This window comes from Grampus griseus (genome assembly GCF_964374135.1).
Source record: "Grampus griseus genome assembly, chromosome: 6".
Classification (NCBI taxonomy): Eukaryota; Metazoa; Chordata; class Mammalia; order Artiodactyla; family Delphinidae; genus Grampus; species Grampus griseus.
This window is the reverse complement of record NC_139000.1, coordinates 48,733,626-48,755,149: the sequence shown is the minus strand read 5'-3', so window position 1 is coordinate 48,755,149 and position 21,524 is coordinate 48,733,626. Positions and strand designations below refer to the sequence as shown.

At 36.3% G+C, this 21,524-nt stretch overlaps 1 protein-coding gene across 1 annotated transcript in view; it reads left to right on the top strand.

Annotated features, from left to right (window-relative positions):
- The window catches only part of SMC5 (structural maintenance of chromosomes 5), a 105,312-nt gene that overhangs the window by 71,578 nt on the left and 12,210 nt on the right, over positions 1-21,524 (top strand). The window contains exons 12-17 of the mRNA XM_082657095.1: positions 4,788-4,882; positions 5,525-5,657; positions 8,319-8,492; positions 9,768-9,937; positions 12,462-12,585; positions 12,924-13,046. Coding sequence (XP_082513221.1) covers positions 4,788-4,882; positions 5,525-5,657; positions 8,319-8,492; positions 9,768-9,937; positions 12,462-12,585; positions 12,924-13,046 — 819 coding nt within the window. The remainder of the gene's footprint in view (positions 1-4,787; positions 4,883-5,524; positions 5,658-8,318; positions 8,493-9,767; positions 9,938-12,461; positions 12,586-12,923; positions 13,047-21,524) is intronic.

Sequence of the window (21,524 nt, the reverse complement as noted above, 5' to 3'; positions counted from 1 at the left end):
TTGCTGGTTTTGATATCATATTTGTTTAGCAGATGATTTCCTACCTTTACTGTATGTTTGCCTTTACCAGTGAGCTTTTCCATTCATAATTTTCTTGTTTCTAGTTGTGGCCTTTTCTTTTCCACCTAGAGAAGTTCCTTTAGCATTTGTTGCAAAGCTGGTCTGGTGGTGCTGAATTCTCTTAGCTTTTTCTTGTCTGGAAAGCTTTTGATTTCTCCATCAAATCTGAATGAGAGCCTTGCTGGGTAGAGTATCCTTGGTTGTAGGTTCTTCCTTTTCATCACTGCCTTCTGGCCTGCAGAGTTTCTGCTGAGAAGTTAGCTGATAACCTTATGGGAGTTCCCTTGTACATTATTTGTTACTTTTCCCTTATTGCTTTTAATATTTTTAACCTTATGGGAGTTCCCTTGTACATTATTTGTTACTTTTCCCTTACTGCTTTTAATATTTTGTGTCTTTAATTTTTGTCATTTTGATACCATGTATCTTGGCATGTTCCTTCTTGGGTTTATCCTGCCTGGGACTCTGCTTCCTCTGTGCTTCCTGGACTTGGGTGACTGTTTCCTTTCACATATTAGGGAAGTTTTCAGCCATTATCTCTTCTAATATTTTCTCAGGTCCTTTCCATCTCTCTCCTCCTTCTGGGACCCCTATAATGTGACTGTTGGTGTGTTTAATGTTGCCCCAGAGGTCTCGTAGACTGTCCTCATTTCTTTTCATTCTTTTTTCTTTATTCTGTTCCACAGCAGTGATTTCCACCATTCTGTCTTCCAGCTCACTTACCAGTTCTGCCGCAGTTACTCTGCTATTGATTCCTTCTAGTGTATTTTTCATTTCAGTTATTGTATTGTTCATCTCTGTTTGTTGTTTAGTTCTTCTAGGTCTTTGTTAAACATTTCTTGTGTCTTCTTGATCTGTGCCTCCATTCTTTTTCCAAGATCTTGGGTCGTCTTTATTGTCATTACTCTGAATTCTTTTTCAGGTAGATTGCCTATCTCTACTTTCCTTAGTTGTTCTTCTGGGGTTTTATCTTGTTCCTTCATCTGGAACATATTCCTCTGCTCTCTCATTTTGCCTAACTTTCTGTGATTAGAGTTTCCATTCTGCGGTCTGCAGGCTTATAGTTCTTCTTGCTTCTGCCGTCTGCCCCTGGTGGATGAGGCTGTCTAAGAGGCTTGTGCAGGCTTCCTGGTGGGAGGGACTGGTACCTGCCCACTGGTGGGTAGAGCTGGCTCTTGCCCCTCTGGTGGGCAGGGCTGTGTCAAGGGGTGTGTTTATCAGGCAGCTGTTTACTCAGGAAGGCTTTAGGCAGCTGGTCTGCTGATTGATGGGGCTGTGTTCGCACCCTGTTGTTTGTTTGGCCTGAGGCATCCCAGCACTGGAGCCTACAGGCTGTTGGGTGGAGCCAGGTCTTGATGAGAAAATGGCAGCCTCCAAGAGGGCTCATGCCAATGAGTACTCCCCAGAACTACCATCACCAGTGTCCTCGTCTGCACAGTGAGCCACAGACACCCCCCCCCCAACCTCTGCAGGAGACCCTCCAATACTAGCAGGTAAGTTTCTTATGAGGTCATTGCTTTTTTACCTGGGTCCTGGTGCACGCAAGACCCTGTGTGTGCCCTCCAAAAATGGAGTTTGTTTCCCCCAGTGCTGTGGAATTCCTGCAATCAAATCCCGCTGGCCTTCAAAGCCACATTCTCTGGGGGCTCCTCCTCCTGTTGCCAGACCCCCAGGCTGGGGAGCCTGACGTGGGGCTCAGAACTTTCACTCCTGTGGGAGAACTTCTGTAGTATAATTATTTTCCAGTTTGTGGGTCGCCCACCCAGCAATAATGGGATTTGATTTTATCGCCATTGCACTGCTCCTACCATCTTGTTGTGGCTTCTTCTTTGTCTTTGCATACAGGGTATCTTTTTTGGTAGGTTCCAGCATTTTTTTGTCAGAGGTAGTTCAGCAGTTAGTTGTGATTTTGGTGTTTCTGTAAGAGGGGGTGAGCTCACTCCTTCTACTCCGTCTTGTCTTCTCCTGCTTTATTATTTCTCCATAGCAAAGTACAGGTGGTTTTGCTATAAGCAATATATAATTCCTAAAAATTACTGTACTGCAGAATTGTATAATAAAAACCCACAGGGGCTATGGTGTGGAGGGGGGGAAGCACAGCTTTACATATGTTAAATTATTAAGAAATATGCAGATACAATAAAAGTGCTTTTTCTTTTTTATTTGTTTATTGAAGTATGGTTGACTTACAAGTTTCAGGTGTACAGCATAGTAATTTGATGTTTTATGGATTACACAATGTGCAAAATTAGTATGAAATATTGACTGTATTCCTTGTACTGTATGTTACAACCCTGTGCCTTATTGAAAGACCTGAAGTTGGCTTGTGGAAGTAGGCATTGGAAGGGTTCCGTATGTGAATTATGTAGTAGGTAAAATAATTATAAAGCACTTACCTGAAATTGAATGGAAAGTTGTAACACCAGATGTGGTTGAGGGGTGGCTCATAATATGTAGTGAACTCAGGCAGCTGGTAGATGTTTGAGAGGGATGTGTGTGTGTCTGTGTATTTGTGCACAAATTACATCTATTCCTACACAGCTTCATTCAGTTGGGTGCCATTTTTTGCATTCACCTAGAGAAAAGCTTATATTTGTTATGGATATAATTGTACCTAAGCAAATGTGAGAATCACATAATGTTTAAGTTGTCCCCTAATATATAAATTGCTTGGAATAAATTTGTCCTCAAAACAAGCATTACAGTAAAACTATTTTTCTGTTTGTAATTACGTGTGAGGAAATACTTTGAGCCTTTAAAAATATCCTGTTGCTCATGTAACTGCCTAGTAGGTTTAAGAACCATTAATGATTCTCATCATTCTTTCTATATTTATTAGTTGGTATTCTATAAGGAAGAGCTCTTTCTTCTCCATTTATTTAGTCATTATATCATATAAAACTCATAGAATTTTGTTTTATAGATTTTAATCCATTACTATCATTATTTATTTTAATGCTCAAATTGTCCCACATTTGGCCAGTGAGACCTTCAGCTTGACCGCTGTATGTTATTTTACCAACATTTTTTTTTTTGCGGTACACGGGCCTCTCACTGTTGTGGCCTCTCCTGTTGCAGAGCACAGGCTCTGGACGCGCAGGCTCAGCGGCCATGGCTCACGGGCCCAGCTGCTCCGCGGCATGTGGGATCTTCCCGGACCGGGGCACGAACCCGTGTTCCCTGCATCGGAAGGCGGACTCAACCACTGTGCCACCAGGGAAGCCCTTACCAACATATTTTGAGCAGTACTTACTTTTGGGGAGAGCAAGGTGTTCACTTATACCTTTACCTTGCTGTGTCTGGGCCTTACAATCAGCCTTTTCCCCAAAGAACCCTAGTTTTTAGAAACCAAGATCTGTGTGTTAGATGTGTGCATTGCTGCTAGTGTCTCATTGCTTCTTAGCTCTTGCATGCGAACCCTTAATTTATATTTATCTGGAGAACAAGAGTGCATAAGGGCACCATGAATTCACACTGATGCTTCCAATTACAGTCGAACACAACAGGGTACCTTCTACTCTTTCAATCCTTTGCATATCTGTAATTTCCTACTGTAGCAGTGAAAAACACCTCCTTCTCCCCCTTATCATCAATTTATTTACTAATTTGTTCAAGTGTAGAGTGCTGTGAAAGTAGTCACAGCATTCTAGGCTGTGAAAGTAGTTTGAACATTGCTAATCTGTGCCACCATGAAATTCCTCCATTCCACCATCCCATCTTGTCTCTCAGCAGTGTTTTATTTTTTTGTGTTTATGTCTTGCACATCTTTTGTTAAATGTGTTCCTAAGTATTTTATGGATTTTTGACACTCTTAGAAATGGATTTCTCAAATTCATTTTTCAGCTGTTAACTGCTAGTACATAGATATAATTTGATACTTTTTCATTTGATCTGTATCTTGTGACACTATTGAATTCACTTCCTGAATTCTAGTAGTTGCTTTATAGATTCCACAGGACTTTCTGTGTAGAAAATCATACCCTTGCAAATAGATCTTTTTACTTGTTCCTTTTTAATCTTTTACCTCTTTATTGGGCTTCACCTCATTGTCTAGTACCTCTAGGACAATGTTGAAAAGAAGTGGTGTGATTTGATACCCCTGCTTATTCCCAGACTTAGGGGGAAAGCACTCAATATTCCACAATTAAGTATTATGTCTGCTGTATACTTATCATAGATGCCCTTTACCAGGTGGAGGAAATTTCTTTCTATTCCTAGTTTGCTGAAAATCATATGGCTTTTGTACTTTATTCTGATAATACAATAACTTGGATTGATGTAGCATTCAAAATCAACCAATCTCACATCCCTGGGATAAATTCTACTTGGTCACGTATATTGCTGGATTCTGTTTACTAATATTTTGTTAAGGATTTTTGTATATGTGTTCATGAGGGATATTGTAATACTTTTGTCAGGATTATACAGGAATCATAAAATGACTTGTTCCTTCCTTTTTGTTCTGAAAAGGTTTTTGGTATTACTGCTTCCTTATCTGTTTGATAGAATTTATTGGTGGAAATAAAAAAAGAAATGTACTCTTTGTGAAAACACATAGCTACAATATCATCACACTAAAAAATTTTCTTATAAGTACCATTAAATAGCTAGTCAGTGTTCAAATTTCTGATCGTCCCATGAATGCCAGTAAGAATACCATAACTTTAAAAATTCTTTTGATTGAGTATATGGTAATTAAGGTAATATTTTCTTTTCCTTATATTAAGGTTCGTGACCATAAAAAATTAAGAGTGAATGCTGTTATTGCTCCTAAGAGTTCATATGCAGACAAAGCACCTTCACGACCATTGAATGAACTTAAGTAAGTCTTGAAAATATTATTAGAACTAAGCTGTTACTTTGAATATTGAATAATCATTTCTCTCAAATATATTTTAATTATTTCTTTGTCACATAAATATGTTTTTTATAGGCTGTATTATTCCCTTTTAGGATCTCTTCCTAAGTCTAAAATAAGGAAAAATCTAGGCCCAGGAACAGACCATGGTATCAGTTAGTATATGATGGTGATTTTTTAAATCAGTGGAATAATATTGGACTACTTAGTAAAAGCTACTAAAATAGTTGGTTAGTTATTGGGAAAATAAAAGGGTAAATCATCACTTCATAATATAAAAATAATTTCCAGAAGGATTAAATGGAAAAACTGCAATTATAAAACAGCTATAAGTAAATAAAGTCTTAATTCTGTATAAAAGCAATGGTAGAAGCAACAAAAGAAGAGATTAATGGTTTGTAATTATAAATATTAAACTTTTCTGACAAGGAAATAAATCTGAATATTAATCACTTAATATTAAGTGACTAAACTATACAAAGAAAATACTTTCTGTACCATTGTTAATTTATTTTTTATTTATTGTTTAGTCACCACATGTCAACTAGGATTTTTTTTTAAATGATATTTTAAGAAGAAAAACCTAATAGTTGCTTTTCCTTTCAGACAATATGGATTTTTCTCTTATTTGCGAGAGTTATTTGATGCACCTGATCCTGTCATGAGTTACCTCTGCTGCCAGTATCACATTCATGAAGTTCCTGTAGGAACTGAAAGAACCAGAGAAAGAATTGAACGGGTAAGAAAGTACTGAATCAGTACCAAAAATGTAGTTTTGTTAAAACTTCTTAGCTTAAAGTCAAGGAAAACTTGTAATTTAAAGAAACATGCCATTGTTTTTAACCATACAGAAATTATCTTGGTATTTTCCATTTTTAATATGACATAGGACAGTGAATGTTGACTAATACTTGACGACAGGAGTGGTGTGGAGTTACCTAGAGCAGGGGTTCCCGACCCCCAGGCCGCACACACAGCAGGAGGTGAGCGGTGGGCAGCCGAGCGAAGCTTCATCTGCCGCTCCCCATTTCTCCCCATCGCTTGCATTACTGCCTGAATCATCCCCCCCACCCACCCAGCCCAGGTCTGTGAAAAATTGTCTTCCATGAAACTGATCGCTGGTGCCAAAAAGGTTGGGGACCACTGACCTAGAGTAAATAAATAACTTAATACATGTAGGGTAGTTAAGTTAAAACCTGAAGAGACACGTGGCTCTCTTATGTGATTCTGCCTTGCTTGACAAACATTTGTTCAAACATTAACGGTTTAGTCATTTAAATTCTTGTATTATGTTTTTCAGACAAATTATACTTTAGGATGGTAGGCTAGGATATGTAACTGCTTTGGTAAGCCCTCCCCTTAAAGTTTCCATTTAAGATTATCTCATGTGAATGACCACCCCTTAATAGGATTTCATTTTCCTGTCTAGTACAGCTACATAAACTCTTAAGTTCCTATATTCTGCTAATGCTGCTTGGAGTTTTCTTCTCCTTACAAGTAATCTCTAAGACTCCAAACCACCTTCATTGCTTTTATCAAAGGGAGAAACAGGGAAGAAGTCTCCTCTAGAAAAGATTTTTCCTTAATACCAAGTTGCCATATTAATACTGCTTGTAGGACCCAATTACAGACCTAACTGCTATTTATTATAGTGAACTTATTAGAGAATGTGTTTTAAATTTTTTAACAACCATTCTACAAGTATCCCTAGGATATTCATTTGTAATTTCGGGGCCTCTATATACCTCATTAACAGAAGATAGAAATGGGGGCTCATTACTAACCCATTTTGCACAGACAAGCCATTATTACTTGTGGTAAGTTGCCTGTGTCTTTGATTAAAAATTATATTATGGTGACCATTTTGGGAAACCAAAAATACAACTCTCCACGTGGGTATACCTCTCTCTTTGGTCTTCATAGATGGGGTTTAAAAAAAGAGGACAAGACTATATACATAGACCAATCCAATTTCTGTCATAACTTCAGAGGTAGGTAGGGTGCTATCTCTGAAGCTTAGGATAGTAGGTATTCTTTACTATTGCAGAAAGACTATAGAAAATTTGGTAAGGGCTTTCATAGCTTTACTTTGGGGCAGAAAGGAGCAATACTGCACTTGGAAAATACTTTCACTTTTTGAACAGTGCTTCAAGTTGATTTTTATGCACTTTTTAACATTTTGGTTAAGTCATCTAGAGAGCTTTAACTCTACTGTCTGTACTAGAAAAATAACATTGTATATAGTAAAGCAAAGTCAGACACCTAATAAAGCCCTTGACATTGTCTTAGCCATCTTTCAGAAGATACAAACCTTCACTGAGGAAATTCACTGTCTTAATGTTTCATGTCTACCTAATGACAAATAATGGCTATATTTCTTCCTTAGAATAAAAATAACATTCTTTAGTGTAAGTTTTGCTTTATTATCAAGTCCTGACATTTTAGATTCTGTAAATGATTATACTCTATTTATGCAGTTGTTCTCGTTAATTTCCAAGGCTGGTCTCTGGTTAAATTGTCTGCTGACCTCCTTAGCTTAACAATGTTCTTTTTGCTGAGAGCACTCCCACCATCTCTGTCAGTTTCAATTTGCTTAAAACTTATTTTCATGAAATGTGGGTAGGCTAACCTCATCTAGGCTTTCCCTTCATTTCAAATTATTCAGCATTTGTGGATACCAGTTTATACCCTATTAAACTAAGTATGCTTAAATATGTCTTATCTCTTCACTTAAACTTCTAGAGAGAAACAAGCCACAAGAATACTGGTAGTAAACCTTTAGAGATTGGAAAAAACTACAGCAGCCTATTCTTTATAAATAACAGTAACAGATCCAATGTTAGGGTGTTTAGAATGTGCATTAGTTTATGAAACTCCTTAAATAAATTCTTGAGAGAAAAGATCTCCAAAAAATGCAAAGTCTTTGAAGTCCTTGAAAAGTGTGTGCATTAAGTATTCCCCAAATATACAGGAATTAAATATAAGATTATGTATCTTTGAACAATATAACTGAGGGGAGGGGAGAGTAAATGTGTTAGTTAAGATAACACAGTTCAGTCTACAGGGAAGTTGACTCCTGGTATCTCTTCTGTAGATAAAGTCCCAAAAGTACACTTACTTGGGAGAGATTGTATAGTGAAGTAGAAGTATAGCCAACTTTGGTTGTTGTTTTGGTTTTCTCCCAGTTCTCTCTTTCTTAGTGTTGTTTTCCCAAATAATAACCTGAATTTTATCACTCACCTTTTTAGAGATGTTGGGTACATTTTTTAAAAAATAAAGTATATCCTAGTATATTTTGATCTTCTAAAATTCATGAGATCTGTATTTTTAATTCTTTAGTCCTTTTAAAAATGTCATAATTATTCTTAGATGTGCACTGAATGCGTATTTTACATTATAGGTAATACAAGAAACCCGATTAAAACAAATTTATACAGCAGAAGAAAAGTTTGTGGTGAAAACTTCTTTTTATTCAAACAAAGTTATTTCTAGTAACACATCACTAAAAGTAGCCCAGTTTCTCACAGTCACTGTGGATCTAGAGCAAAGACGACACTTAGAAGAACAGCTAAAGGTTGGTCATTTAAAAAAAAATTTTTTTTTAATTGAAGTACAGTTGATTTACAGTGTTGCATTAGTTTCTGGGGTACAGCAAAGTGATTCAGCTATAGATATATACTTTTTCATATTCTTTTCCATTGTGGTTTATTACAGGATATTGAATATAGTTCCCTGTGCTATATAGTAGGACCTTGTTGTTTATACATTCTACCTATAATAGTTTGCATCTGTTAATCCCAAACTCCCAATCCATCCATCCCCTGCCTCCCCCTTTCCCTTGGCAATCGCATATCTGTTCTCTATGTCTATGAGTGTGTTTTGTAAATAAATTTGTGTCATATTTTAGTTTCCACGTATAAGTGATATATGGTATTTATCTTTCTCTTCCTGACTTCACTTATAATCTCTAGGTCCATCCATGTTGCTGCAAATGGCATTATTTTGTTCTTTTTTATGGCTGAGTAGTGTTCCATTGTACGTATGTACCACATCTTCCTTATCCATTCAGCTGTTGATGGACATTTAGGTTGTTTCCATGTCTTGGCCATTGTAAATAGTGCTCCTATGAACACTGGGGTGCATGTATTTTTCAAATTATAGTTTTGTCTGGATATATGCCCAGGAGTGGGATTGCTGGATCATATGGTAACTCTGTTTTTAGTTTTTTGAAGAACCTCCATACTGTTTTCCATGGTGGCTGCACCAAGTTGCATTCCCACCAACAGTGTAGGAGGGTTCCCTTTTCTCCACACCCTCTCCAGCATTTTTGATGACCATTCTGACTGGTATGTGGTGGTACCTCGTTGTGGTTTCACTTTGCAGTTCTCTAATAATTAGCAATGTTGAACATCTTTTCATGTGCCTATTGGCCATCTGTTTATCTTCTTTGGAGAATACCTATCTAGGTCTTCTGCCCAATTTTTGATTGGATTATTTTTGAGTTATATGAGCTGTTTGTATATTTTGGAAATTAAGCTTTTGTCAGTTGCATCCTTTGCAGATGTTTTCCCCTAGTCCGTAGGTTGTCTTTTCATTTTGTTTATGGTTTCCTTTCATGTGCAAAAGCTTGTAAGTTTAAGTCCCATTTGTTTATTTTTGCTTTTATTTCTTATTGCCTTGGGAGACTGACTTAAGAAAACATTGGTATGATTTATGTCAGAGAATGTATGGTGTTATGTCTTATATCTAAGTTAAAGATTGGTTATTTTGAGTATTAATAAAGAATATTAACTGGAGTTATAATACGTTAGCCTGTTTTTTAAATATACTAATATTGCATATTCCATAGGAAATTAATAGAAAATTGCAAGCAGTAGAATCAGGGTTGATTGCCTTACGTGAGACAAACAAACATCTAGAACACAAAGATAATGAACTTAGACAAAAGAAGAAGGAGCTTCTTGAGAGGAAAACCAAGAAAAGACAACTGGAACAAAAAATTAGTTCCAAACTAGGAAGGTATCTTTCAGCCTATTTTGGGGTAAGGGGGCTGGGTGGGTGGTACAAAAGCATTATAAGGATATTGTTAGTTATACGTTGTAATGACACAATTCCCACCAGCACTCTGCGTACAATTTCTCTCTCAAACTTACACCCTCCTACCCAAAACATGGGACAAAGGGAGGTGAATCTTAAGTGTTGTGAGTTTTTCTGTTCCCTGATCTGCTGTTCTCATCCCTGGACCCCTTTCTGTTCTTAAAAATTATTGAGGACCTTGAGGAAGTTTTGTTTCTATGGATTATATCTATTGATATTTACCAAATTAATTAGAAATTAAATTCATTAAAATGATAATAAAGCCATACATTAACATATTTATGAAAAAGTTTTCCAAACAAAATACATTTAGCAAGAAGAATGACATTGTTTTTACATTTTTGTAAATCTCTTTAGATGAAGTTAGTTGTTTTTCATATGTGCTTCTGCATTCACTGGGTTGTGAGATGTTTTGGTTGAAGTATATGAAGAAAATCTGGCCTCACATAGATATGCAGCTGGAAAAGGGAGAAGTGCTTTAATAGACTTTTCAGTGTATGTATTATCAAAACTTGCCAAGGTTTGGTTTGTGAAAGTTTAATTGCAACATGGAATGTGACCTCATCAGTGAAGTTGTGCACTCCTACATTACGTTAAGTGCATCATTCACCCATGAATGACTTTGTTACTTTATGCTAGCTTACTGTGAGAGCCCAGGCAATTGTTCTCAGAACTTACTTATTGTTTATTTTGAATTTAGATATTTTATAGAAACTTGGAATATATAAGATGGGATAAAAGCTATTAGGGTGTTCAGTCTAGGGGAAAGGAACTGTGGCTTCCAGTTTCAAGGCTTTTCCCATGTCCTGTCATGACACAGCACAGACCTTTCTGTTGTGATTGTTCTTTTATGCTTCTTTGCTATAGAATAAAAATATAGATATCAATAACATAATAAATGACAGCTCAGTCTTGAATAAGGTACAAGTTTACCTTGATCTAATATAATAATGTTTCTAAACACATTCATAAATTAAATATTTAAAATGCTTTAAGAAAAAAAATTTTAAGCAAACAATTGCCCGTTAACTTTTGTTTAAAAAGTCAATAATGTACCTTGGTTGCTTAAAGCAAGATATAGCTATTTAGTCTAACTGACTGCCTAGAATTTTTTTCTACTTTAACCCTTCACTTCTGTCTTCAGTCATCTATAAGACATTTACTGTTGGACTGCTGTATTGAACTCATTGTCTAAAGCGAAACTTTCTCCTCATAAAGTAATGTTGATTTTTGTAGTGCAGTAACCTTTCATAATCATTGTCATCCTGCTGTCTCATACCTCCAGTTACTCACTTTGGAATACTGCAGTGGTGACATGGTTAGTGGTCTCTACTTGACTAGTCTCCTTCTCTGTTCAATGCATCCAGAATACTGTCATCCAGTTTATCTTCTTTTCACGTTCCTACCCCCTTCAAGAATATCTTATAGCTCCCTACCTTTACTACATGAAATTTAATTAAATACTGCTTTCTTTTAGATTGGCTTTCACGTTTTTCAAAATCTTATTTCACTCCACCCATTCTAATTTCCTCCCTGTCTTCACCAAAGTCTCTTCATGTACCATTCAGTCCACTCTCTGCAGCATCCACTGAACTTATTCATTCTTGTTTATTATTGCTTCCATCGTTTGTTCTTGATTTTTCCCTTGAGGCAACATGATGTAGTGGAAAGACTTGGACTTTGATGTCAAACAAACACATCTTACAATTTAGTATCTGGGATCTTAGGTAACAACTTCTGAGCCTTAGTTTCTTCATCTTAAAGAGCAAAGTATTAACCTTTAGGATTGTTGTATTGCCTTTTCATTATATATATTTTTTACCTGTTAATCAGATCTCCACAGTTAAGCTCCATAAGGGAAGGGACTATATTTATAAATATAGTCTTAAAGAGCAAAGTATTAACCTTTAGGATTGTTGTATTGCCTTTTCATTATATATATTTTTTACCTGTTAATCAGATCTCCACAGTTAAGCTCCATAAGGGAAGGGACTATATTTATAAACAATGTTTATCAGTTATGGGCCAGACACTATACTAAGTGTGTTGCATAATTTGCCTTTTTTTCGTATTCACCAGAGCCCAGTGGAGAAGTACTATTATTATTTACAGTTTATAGATGAGGAAACTGAAGCTCAGAGAAGGAAGTTGTTCAGTTATATCGCTCATTAGTGGCAAAGAGGAAATTTAAATCCATCTTTCTGATTCCAGATCCTATACCATTAGCCACTAGCATTACCTAGACTATGCTGGGCACATACTCTATCTCAAAAAATATTTTCAATCTTGAGTGGTTACACAAAATGATTGTTTAACCTAGAAGCTAGCAGTTAACATCTGAGTAGCATTGCTAAATAGCCCACCCATAAAGCAGCAGGGGGCCTAAGAATTTGGGCTCAATCCTTGTGTTTTCTCTGATTTCCACATCATTATGCATTTCATACAGTTTAAAGCTGATGGAACAGGATACTTGCAACCTTGAAGAGGAAGAACGAAAAGCAAGCACCAAAATCAAAGAAATAAATGTTCAAAAAGCCAAACTTGTTACTGAATTAACAAACCTGATAAAGGTAAGCCATTTTCTTTAAATTTTAGTCATATTTTTTTTGTTGCAGGTCGACAGCAAAATCTTAGCAAGAGATTGTATTGTTGGACATTTCTCATTATAGATCAGTAAATTGGTTTAAAGCACTCATTAAGCTAAATTATTTTATTCCAGATGACTCAAATATACAAGAAAACTTTCAAATTCTCTTAGAATAAAATTATAAAAAGAATTATTTGAGAGAGGTATCAGTCACATTAGAAAAATGTTATTTTTTTCATGGTTTATAATTTTGTTTTTTAAAAGAAACTGTATTGTTTTTCTTAGTTGTAAAACAAACTCATAGGGGTTTTTTATTCCTAGATTTGTACTTCTTTGCATATACAAAAAGTAGATTTAATTCTTCAAAATACTACAGTGATCTCCGAGAAGAACAAATTAGAATCAGATTATATGGCTGCTTCATCACAGCTACGTCTCACAGAGGTAAAATGTTTGTTTTTATTTTTTATTTTGGGGCTTCAGACCAGTTTGAAAATGTGTGTGTGTGTGGGGGGGGGGTGTATGTATATACACACACACACATATATATATATATATATATATCATGCCTTGCAATATGCAGTTTTTTTATGCTCTTTAATTTACAAATTTAATCCATCCTGCTGATGAGGAAGCAATATTTGAAACCCTTTGTACGTATTCTGCATTTTATGTTATTTGATTGGGAGAGGTGTGGTAATAATCAAAAAAGAGAATTAGAGTCCCTGATTTAGTCACTTGAAGACCAAAGTCTCATGTCTGCTTTCTTAACCAATATAAATTATAGTTGTTACTGTTACCAAGCAGCAACTAGTAGCTTTTATTGCAGTTTGTATCCCATAAAGTAAACTGCAGATCAGTTCTAATCAACACTGAGAGTGGCCTTAGTGTGTAATCTTGGTGATTTAACCTTCTGTTAATACCTGTGAAACGATGATAAATATCGAAATAGTGGGGGGTTGGGGGTGCTGTACTAAGTTAACATAAATTCCAAAGAAGAACTAGCAACAAAATGAGTTAGTATAACAGTGGGATAGTTTTTGAGTCTTTCAAATCCTTTCCCAAAAACAGAAGAGCAACTAGGATAACATAACAGTTAACAAACAACCCATGGACAACATATACAACAAACCAAGCTTTAAGGTATCCCTATAGGTGTACTGCAGTATATTCTCACACTTAACCACCCAAGGTTAACATCAGGCTAGTTAAGGGCTTAGTCCCCAATAAAACTACCCTTACTTCAAATGCTAGCTGCAAGTTCAGAGGTCCCCAGGCCACCTGCACTTCTGACTAACTGGCTACAAATTCAAGAGCTCTTATGACTCCCCCAGGTTCTGTAATTAACTAGAGTGACTCACAGAACTGAAGAAAAGGCTATATTTAACAATTACAGTTTTATTATAAATGATACAAATCCCTACTAGTCAAATGAAGAGACATGTAGGGTGAGGTCTGGGAGGGTCCTGAACACAGTTTCTGTACACTTTTCTGGTGAAATCAGGATGTGTCACCCTCCTACCATCAGTGTGTTCACTAACCAAGAAGCTCTATGGAGCTTCAGTGTTCAGGACATTTATTGGGGTTGCATTACCTAGGCATGATTGATTGGATCATTGGCCATGTGGTTGAACTCAATCTCCAGCCCTTCTCCCTGGAATTCAAGAGATTGGGAGGACAATAATAAGACTCAAAGCCCCAGCCCTCCCCTCTAGTCACATGATTTGTCTTTCTGGCGTTGCCTTCGCCCATCCTGAGTCACTCCTTAGCATAGTAAAGTCAGGTGTGATCCTAGTAGGGGCCCATGAAAAACAAAGACAGACACTCCTATCACTCAGATAATTCCTAGGGTTTTAGAGTCTTCCTCCCAAGAACCAGGGAAAAACATCAGTCAAATTCTATATTTTACAACACCTGTGAACTCCAAACTATAGGTGGGTAAGATCAAATCAGCAGCAGCATCAAGACTGGTGTGGTATCAGAAAGTATGTGGTAAGAAGCAGAGGGAAGGCTCCAAGAATCCAAAAATCAAGTCACCAACAGGTACTCATCTCTAAAGAAAAGAGGCCCCATTTGGTGTGGAAAGTTCAGGAGACCAATTTGAGAGCAGCTGAAACTGGGAAGTGACCATAGACTCAAGAAAGGTCAGGTGGCGCTGGGGTGGTGGTTTAGGCCCTGTGAGCTCTCAAATTAACCGAAACTGCTTTGCAGAACAAAGCTGCTTACTGAGGAGAACTAGAACTACAGGATAGACTAAGGAGATAGTAAGCATGTATCATGTGATTATAAGGCTGACACAGCTAAAGGCACAACAGTCTAAACATGGGAGAAGGGAGACAGTGTAAGTAAAATGGAATATATTTGCTGATTGTCCTATAGGTACTATCAGGAAATAAAAGGATACTACTTCAGATTAGTTGCTTTGGGAGAGGGAAATGAGGGAGAATTTCAATATTGTTTATAGTAGGAACCAGTATCTCAAAAAAGATATTAAGGCCGTAAGGATATTGTATAAGATATTTTGCACATAAATAATCTTTCAAATAAAAATAGCTTTCCTGGGCTTCCCTGGTGGTGCAGTGGTTGAGAGTCCGCCGGCCGATGCAGGGGACGCAGGTTGATGCCCCGGGAAGATCCCACATGCTGCGGAGCGGCTGGGCCCGGGAGCCATGGCCGCTGAGCCTGCGCACCCGGAGCCTGTGCTCCACAACTGGAGAGGCCACAGCAGTGAGAGGCCCGCGTACCGCAAAAAAAAAAAAAAAAAATAGCTTTCCTTAAATGCCAACAATAGATGAAAAAGGGAGAAGGGGACAATATAAAACAGATTACATCACTGAAGATTAGATATTTAATTTATATACATATTAAGACAACACAATGGCAGAACTTAGGCCAAACATCAGTCATATCATTAAATATAAATGGAGACAATTTATCTTTTTAAAAAATTTTTTGAAGTAAATTCCAATACTATGCATAATATGAGAGGCACATCTAAAAGAAAGAGATTCAAAAAGGTTTAAAATGAAAGGACAATGAGCACAAGGGATCTTTTGGGGTCAAAAAGGCTCAAAATATTAATCAAAAATATATGATAAACCTATTGATTTCATAATTGAATGCTTAAAATATTAATGGTCACCTTTGGAGGATATTAGGGAACAAGCTCATGATTTTCAAAAATGGCAAAGAAAGAATCTAGCATTTATGCTGTCTTTTTTATGTGAACTATTTAGGATAAACAAATGAGATGGGGAAGTTTTTCTTTACAGAAGTATTTCAGTTAATAAATGCAGAAGGAAAAAAAAGAAAAGAAAAGATGCAAATGGAATTATAGTGTTAGAATATCACCACCTTGTAGCTGCTAATGAATCAGTGGATCACATTAGCTGCTAACATCACAAAAAGATAGCCAGATATTTATTTATGTGTATCCTGATGGAAGGACATAACACAATACCATCTATGAACTAATGTTGTGAAAAAAATCAAATTTCAACCCAATTAAGCCTCTAGAACAAGGTTTCTCAATCTCAGCACTATGAATATTTTGAACTGGATAATTCTTTTTGTGGGGGGCTGTCTTTACCAGCATCCCTGGCCTCTATTTGCTAGATGCCAGTAGTACACCATTCCCTCAGCTGTGACAACCAAAAATATTTCCAGACACTGCCCTGGGGAGCAGAATTGCCCCCATTCAGAACCATTGCTCTAAAACTACCAGTTTACAGGAAATACAGGAGAGCAAAAAATATGCTAAATGACTCCACAGGAATACAGTCAGCAAAATCTAGAACGTAAGGGACTATATAGGGACAAATCATTTACTTTAGCGCTGTCCAATAGGAATATAGTGCAAGCTGTATGTCATTATAAAGTCTCTAGTGACCAAATTTTAAGAAGTAAAAAGAAATAGGTAAAATTATCTATCCATTTAATAGTATATTTAACTCAGTAAATTAAAATGTTATTTCAACATGTAATCAATACTGGAAAATTATTGAGATATTTTACAATTTTATAATAAGCCCTCAAAATACTGTAATAAATACTTACATCTGAATTTAGATGATAAATTTTCATCACAAATATTAGATTTTATAAAACTTAAGAGTTGCAAAAGTAAATTCATATACTCAGATTATTCTAAACATTTTCTGGTGGCTAAAGTGAGTATTGATTTTAAATTATTTTAAATTAAAAATTTAGTCTCTCAGAATTCTAGTCACATATGACTTGTGCCTTACTTTATTGGGCAGTGCAGTACTGTAACTAAGATAAAAAGGGGAGAGGAAATGTATAAGCTAAAAGGGACTTAAAAAACGTACTAACCAAATACTATGTGTGGACATTATTTTGATCCTGATTTGAGCAAAGCAACTACTTAAAGAAGAAGTTCTAAGAAATGGAATTTTGAATATTGACTTAATATCTGATAATATTAGAGTTTACTGACAGTATTTTTTAAGTTTGATAATGTGGTTATGGATTTTTTTATCTTTTAGAAATACATTGCCGTAATATTTACAAAGAAAATAATGTTTGGAATTGCTTCAAAATAATCCAGGGAGGGGGCCACATGGGGAGCGAGTGGGGATGGTCATGAGTTGAAAATTGTTGAAGAAGCTGGATGGTAGATACATAAAGGTTTATTATACTGTTCTCTCTCCTGTTTCATATATTTCTACATTTCCCATAATAAAAAGTAAATGTTTCCATTCTTGGCCATGATGAAACAGGGGCTCAGTTTACCCTCTTATTTTAAACCACTAAAAGATGGGACAAAGTATATGAAACAAAGATTTTCAGACATTGAATAACAGGCAGCACAGGACAGTGATTCCGTAAGAGAAGGGAAAACAGAACCAGGTGAGCTCTACAATTGCCTTAATTAGTTTATTGCCTGGAGAGTTTCCAGGCCACGATGTAGGGAAGAGGGATTTAATAGGAGAGAGCATAACAGTACAAATCCTACAGACATTAAAAGGATTTGTTCATTGAAATGAACAAATTTCTTAAAAGATACAAGCTATCAAAGATCACTGAAGAAGGAGCTAATTAGAATAGCCCTATGTTTACTGAAGAAATCATATTTGTAGTTAAAAGTCTTCCCATGAAGAAAACTACAGGCCCAGTGGCTTCACTGTTGAATTCTACCAAGCATTTAAAATAATATCAATTCTACCTAAAGTCTAGAAAAGGTGAAAAGGAAGGGAATACTTGACACATTATATGAGGCCAGCCTTAGATATCAAAACCAGACAAAAGAAAACTACAGACCAATATCTCTCATGAACATAGATGAAGAAATTCTTAATAAAATGTTAGCAAATCAAATTCAGCAGTATATAAGAGTAGTATATCCTAACTAAATGAGTTTATCCCAGAAATACAAGGTTGATTCACTTTAAATCTTTAAATCTCTACTAGAAATGTGCAACAAGGCAACAAAAAGAGAAGGCTTACATATTGAAAAGGGAGAAGAAACTTGCCCATTTCAGACAAGTATGATCATTTCTGTGGAAAATATTAAGGAATGTACAGAAATGCTTCTAGTTGAATTTAGCAAGGTTGCAGGATACAAGTTTCAATATGTAGAAATCAGTTGTGGTTCCGTCTGCTAGCAGTGAACAATTTGAAACTGAAATTTAAAAATACTGTGTACAATAGCATCAGAAATATTAAGTACATAGGGATGTATATATTTTGGCCAAAAAGTTCATTCGGGTTTATTTGTAAGATGCTACAAAAACCCGAACGAACTTTTTGGCCAGCCCGATATATATGACCTATACACTAAAAACTATAAAACTATAAAAGTAAACGGAATTGATTGTGTTCATGGATCAGTGATTCAAGATTTGTTAGAATGTCAGTGCTCCTCCAAATCTGTAGATTCGGTAAAATTCCTAGCAGGGTTTTTGGAAGGGTTTTAGTTTTTGGAAGTTGACAAGCTTATTCTAGAATGCAGTGGGCTTAGAAGAACTTTGAGAAAGAACAAATTGTATGACAGAAACTACCTAATTTTAAGACTTAGTACAAAGCTACAGTAATGAAGACACCATTGTATTGGTGTAAAAATAGACATATGGATCAGTGGAACAGAGAATCCAGAAATAGATACACATATATACAGTCAGTTGTTTTTTGGCAAAGATACTGAGGCAATTTAATGTAGAAAGAATAGTTTAACAAATAGTGCTGGGACAATTGAATAGTCACATACAAAAAATGAACCACAACCCTTACCTCATACCATATACAAATGGATCATAGACTTAAATGTAAGAACTAAAGCTATAAAACTTCTTGAAGAAAACATAAGAGAAAATCTTAGTGACCTTAGTTTTGACAAAATAGAATAAATAGAACACTAAAAGCATGAATTATAAAGGGAAAGAAATCAGAAGTTGTACTTCCTCAAAATTAAAAATTTTTCAGTAGACACTGCTAAGGCAGGCTACACACTGGGGAAATGTATTTGCAAAACATACATCTGACAGAGGACTTGTATTTAGATGAAGGGCTCTTACTATGGGCCAGATCTAGCCTAAGGTCTGTTTATGTAAAGTCCCTGCAAGCTAAGAATAGTTTTTGCATTTTTAAAAGCCTCCACCCAAAAAAAGAAGAACATGTAACAGACTGTATGTGGCCCTCAAAACCTAAAATATTTACTTAGTGGCTCTGTATAGAAAAAGTTTGCTGACCCCCGATAGATACTATAACAAGAACTCTTAACAATCATCAATATAAGCAAGACAATTCAGTCAAAAAAACAGGCCAAAGATTTAAACATAGTCTTCACTAAAGTATACAGAGAGCAAATGATCACATGAAAAGGTGCCCAACCTTATTAGTCAGTAGGGAAATGTGAATTAAAGCCATAATGAGCTATCACCACAGACCTACTAGAATGATTTAAAATTTTAAGACTGACCAAACCAAAGTGCTGGTGAGGGTGTGGAGCATCTGGCACTTGCATACATTTCTAGTAGAGATTTAAAGTGAATAACCACTTTGGAAGACCACTTGAGAGATTCTTAAATGCTAAACATATACCTGCCGTGTGAGCCAGCCATCCTCTCCCAGTATTTACCCAAGAGAAATAAAAGTATATGTCCATGGAAGACTAGTACACAAATGTGTAGCAACTTTCTTTGTAATAGCTAAAAAATATGAAATTCTACAAAATGCAGAATGCTTAGTGACTGAAATAAATCAGTGGTTACCTGCGAAGGGTACAGTGGGATGGATTACAGATGGATACACAGTTGTTGAAGGCGATAGACATGTTCATTATTAGTGGTGATGGTTTCACTGATGTACATATTTGTCAAAATTCATCAAGTTGTACACTTTATATATGTGCAGGTTATTTATCCATTAGTTACACTTCAGAACTGAAAAATTTAAGGAAAAAACTTATGAAGTCTTTTTTCAAGTATGAAATTTTATATACAAAAGTAAAACGAGTAATATAACATCCATGTGTCCACTGTCTCTTCTAACAGATGTAACACTTCGCCATATTGGTTGCAGGGTTTTAAGACTATTCATGTATTCAGAGTCCCCTTGTACCCTTTCCTATCTATTCTTCTGCTTTGCTAGAATATACTCCTTTCTGGCAGTGGTCTGTACATGATTCACTTTACACTTACCAGAAACAAACGTGTTGTGTAAAAGTGAACTATAGTAGTATCTTTCAGTGGAAAGAGTCTTTAGAGGCTGGGTAGCCATAGGATTGCATAGATGAATGGAAAGATTAAATCAGAGTAGAAGAAGAGCTTCATTATTCTGAAGCCAGCTTCTTCAAACTCTCTGGCTTCTTGAAAAAGCTTATGGCTAGAAGAAATGGGAAAAAACCAAGAATTTTGCTAGCAGGTAAGCATCTTAAAGTATGCAAGCACAAACACACCTAGCCAAAAGGAGCTGAAGGTCAGGTTCCATATCCTAGGGTTGTGGGTAGTTCAGTTTGAGCAAAAACCGGAGGGTTGGAAGAGGGGAAAGTTCCACCCCACCCAAAGAAAAGGGGTGGAGGAAGACAGGAAGGCAGCGGGTGTAGCAGTAGTCACTCTGAATATGTAGAAGAGATCCGGCAAAGAAACTTGGGTGGGGGGTGTGGGGGTGGGTGCTGGATGTGAAACAAGTTTCCAACGGAGAGCTCATCAGTGTTTACGTCGTGGGAGCATAAGGGAAGTCATCTGCAGATCGTGTGTTCTCTTGGTAAATAATGATAGAGCCCATGCCAAAGTTTCTTCATTGATTGAGCCTGTGAACATGGTTGTTGAGTATGGTGTTATAGAAGAGATTTCATGAAGGAATTGACCCCTTATGCAGATATATGGAGCTTTCCGTCCGGGCACACGAGACAGTATTTGATCCTGCTGCCTGAAGTTTTGTTTTTGAATTAACTGTCAATGAGAACTTAAGAAAACTATGGGTGTCATGTTACATAAGTATCACAAAATCATGTTCACTTTGGAGTAAGCCCTCTCCCAGACTTCAGCCCCTGTTGACATGGTTAGAGATACTCTTCAGCAGCCTTAGTTCACATAGATGTACTAAGATTAGGTGCAAACTGTGACTGATCCATTTTGTTAGTAGTAGCAGAAATAGTAATATTTTGAGTTGAGCTAATTACTCTGGAGAGTAGGAAAGTACTTGTGAGGAGGTTTTGTTTTCAATCTTTGAGTCACTAATTTTTTACAAAGATGGCCACATTATACTGTCTAGAGAAATAATCTGATTAGCTGCGTGTCACTCTAGATTTTGTTACCTGGAAATAATACCCACTCAGTTTTCAGCCTCTTACCATACTCACCCACACATCTTGTCAGGTTTTTCCATACTAATCTTACTTGATACTACCCCTGGCTTTATTTTGTATTTCCTCAACATATTTTGCAGCATGGTTTCCCTTTT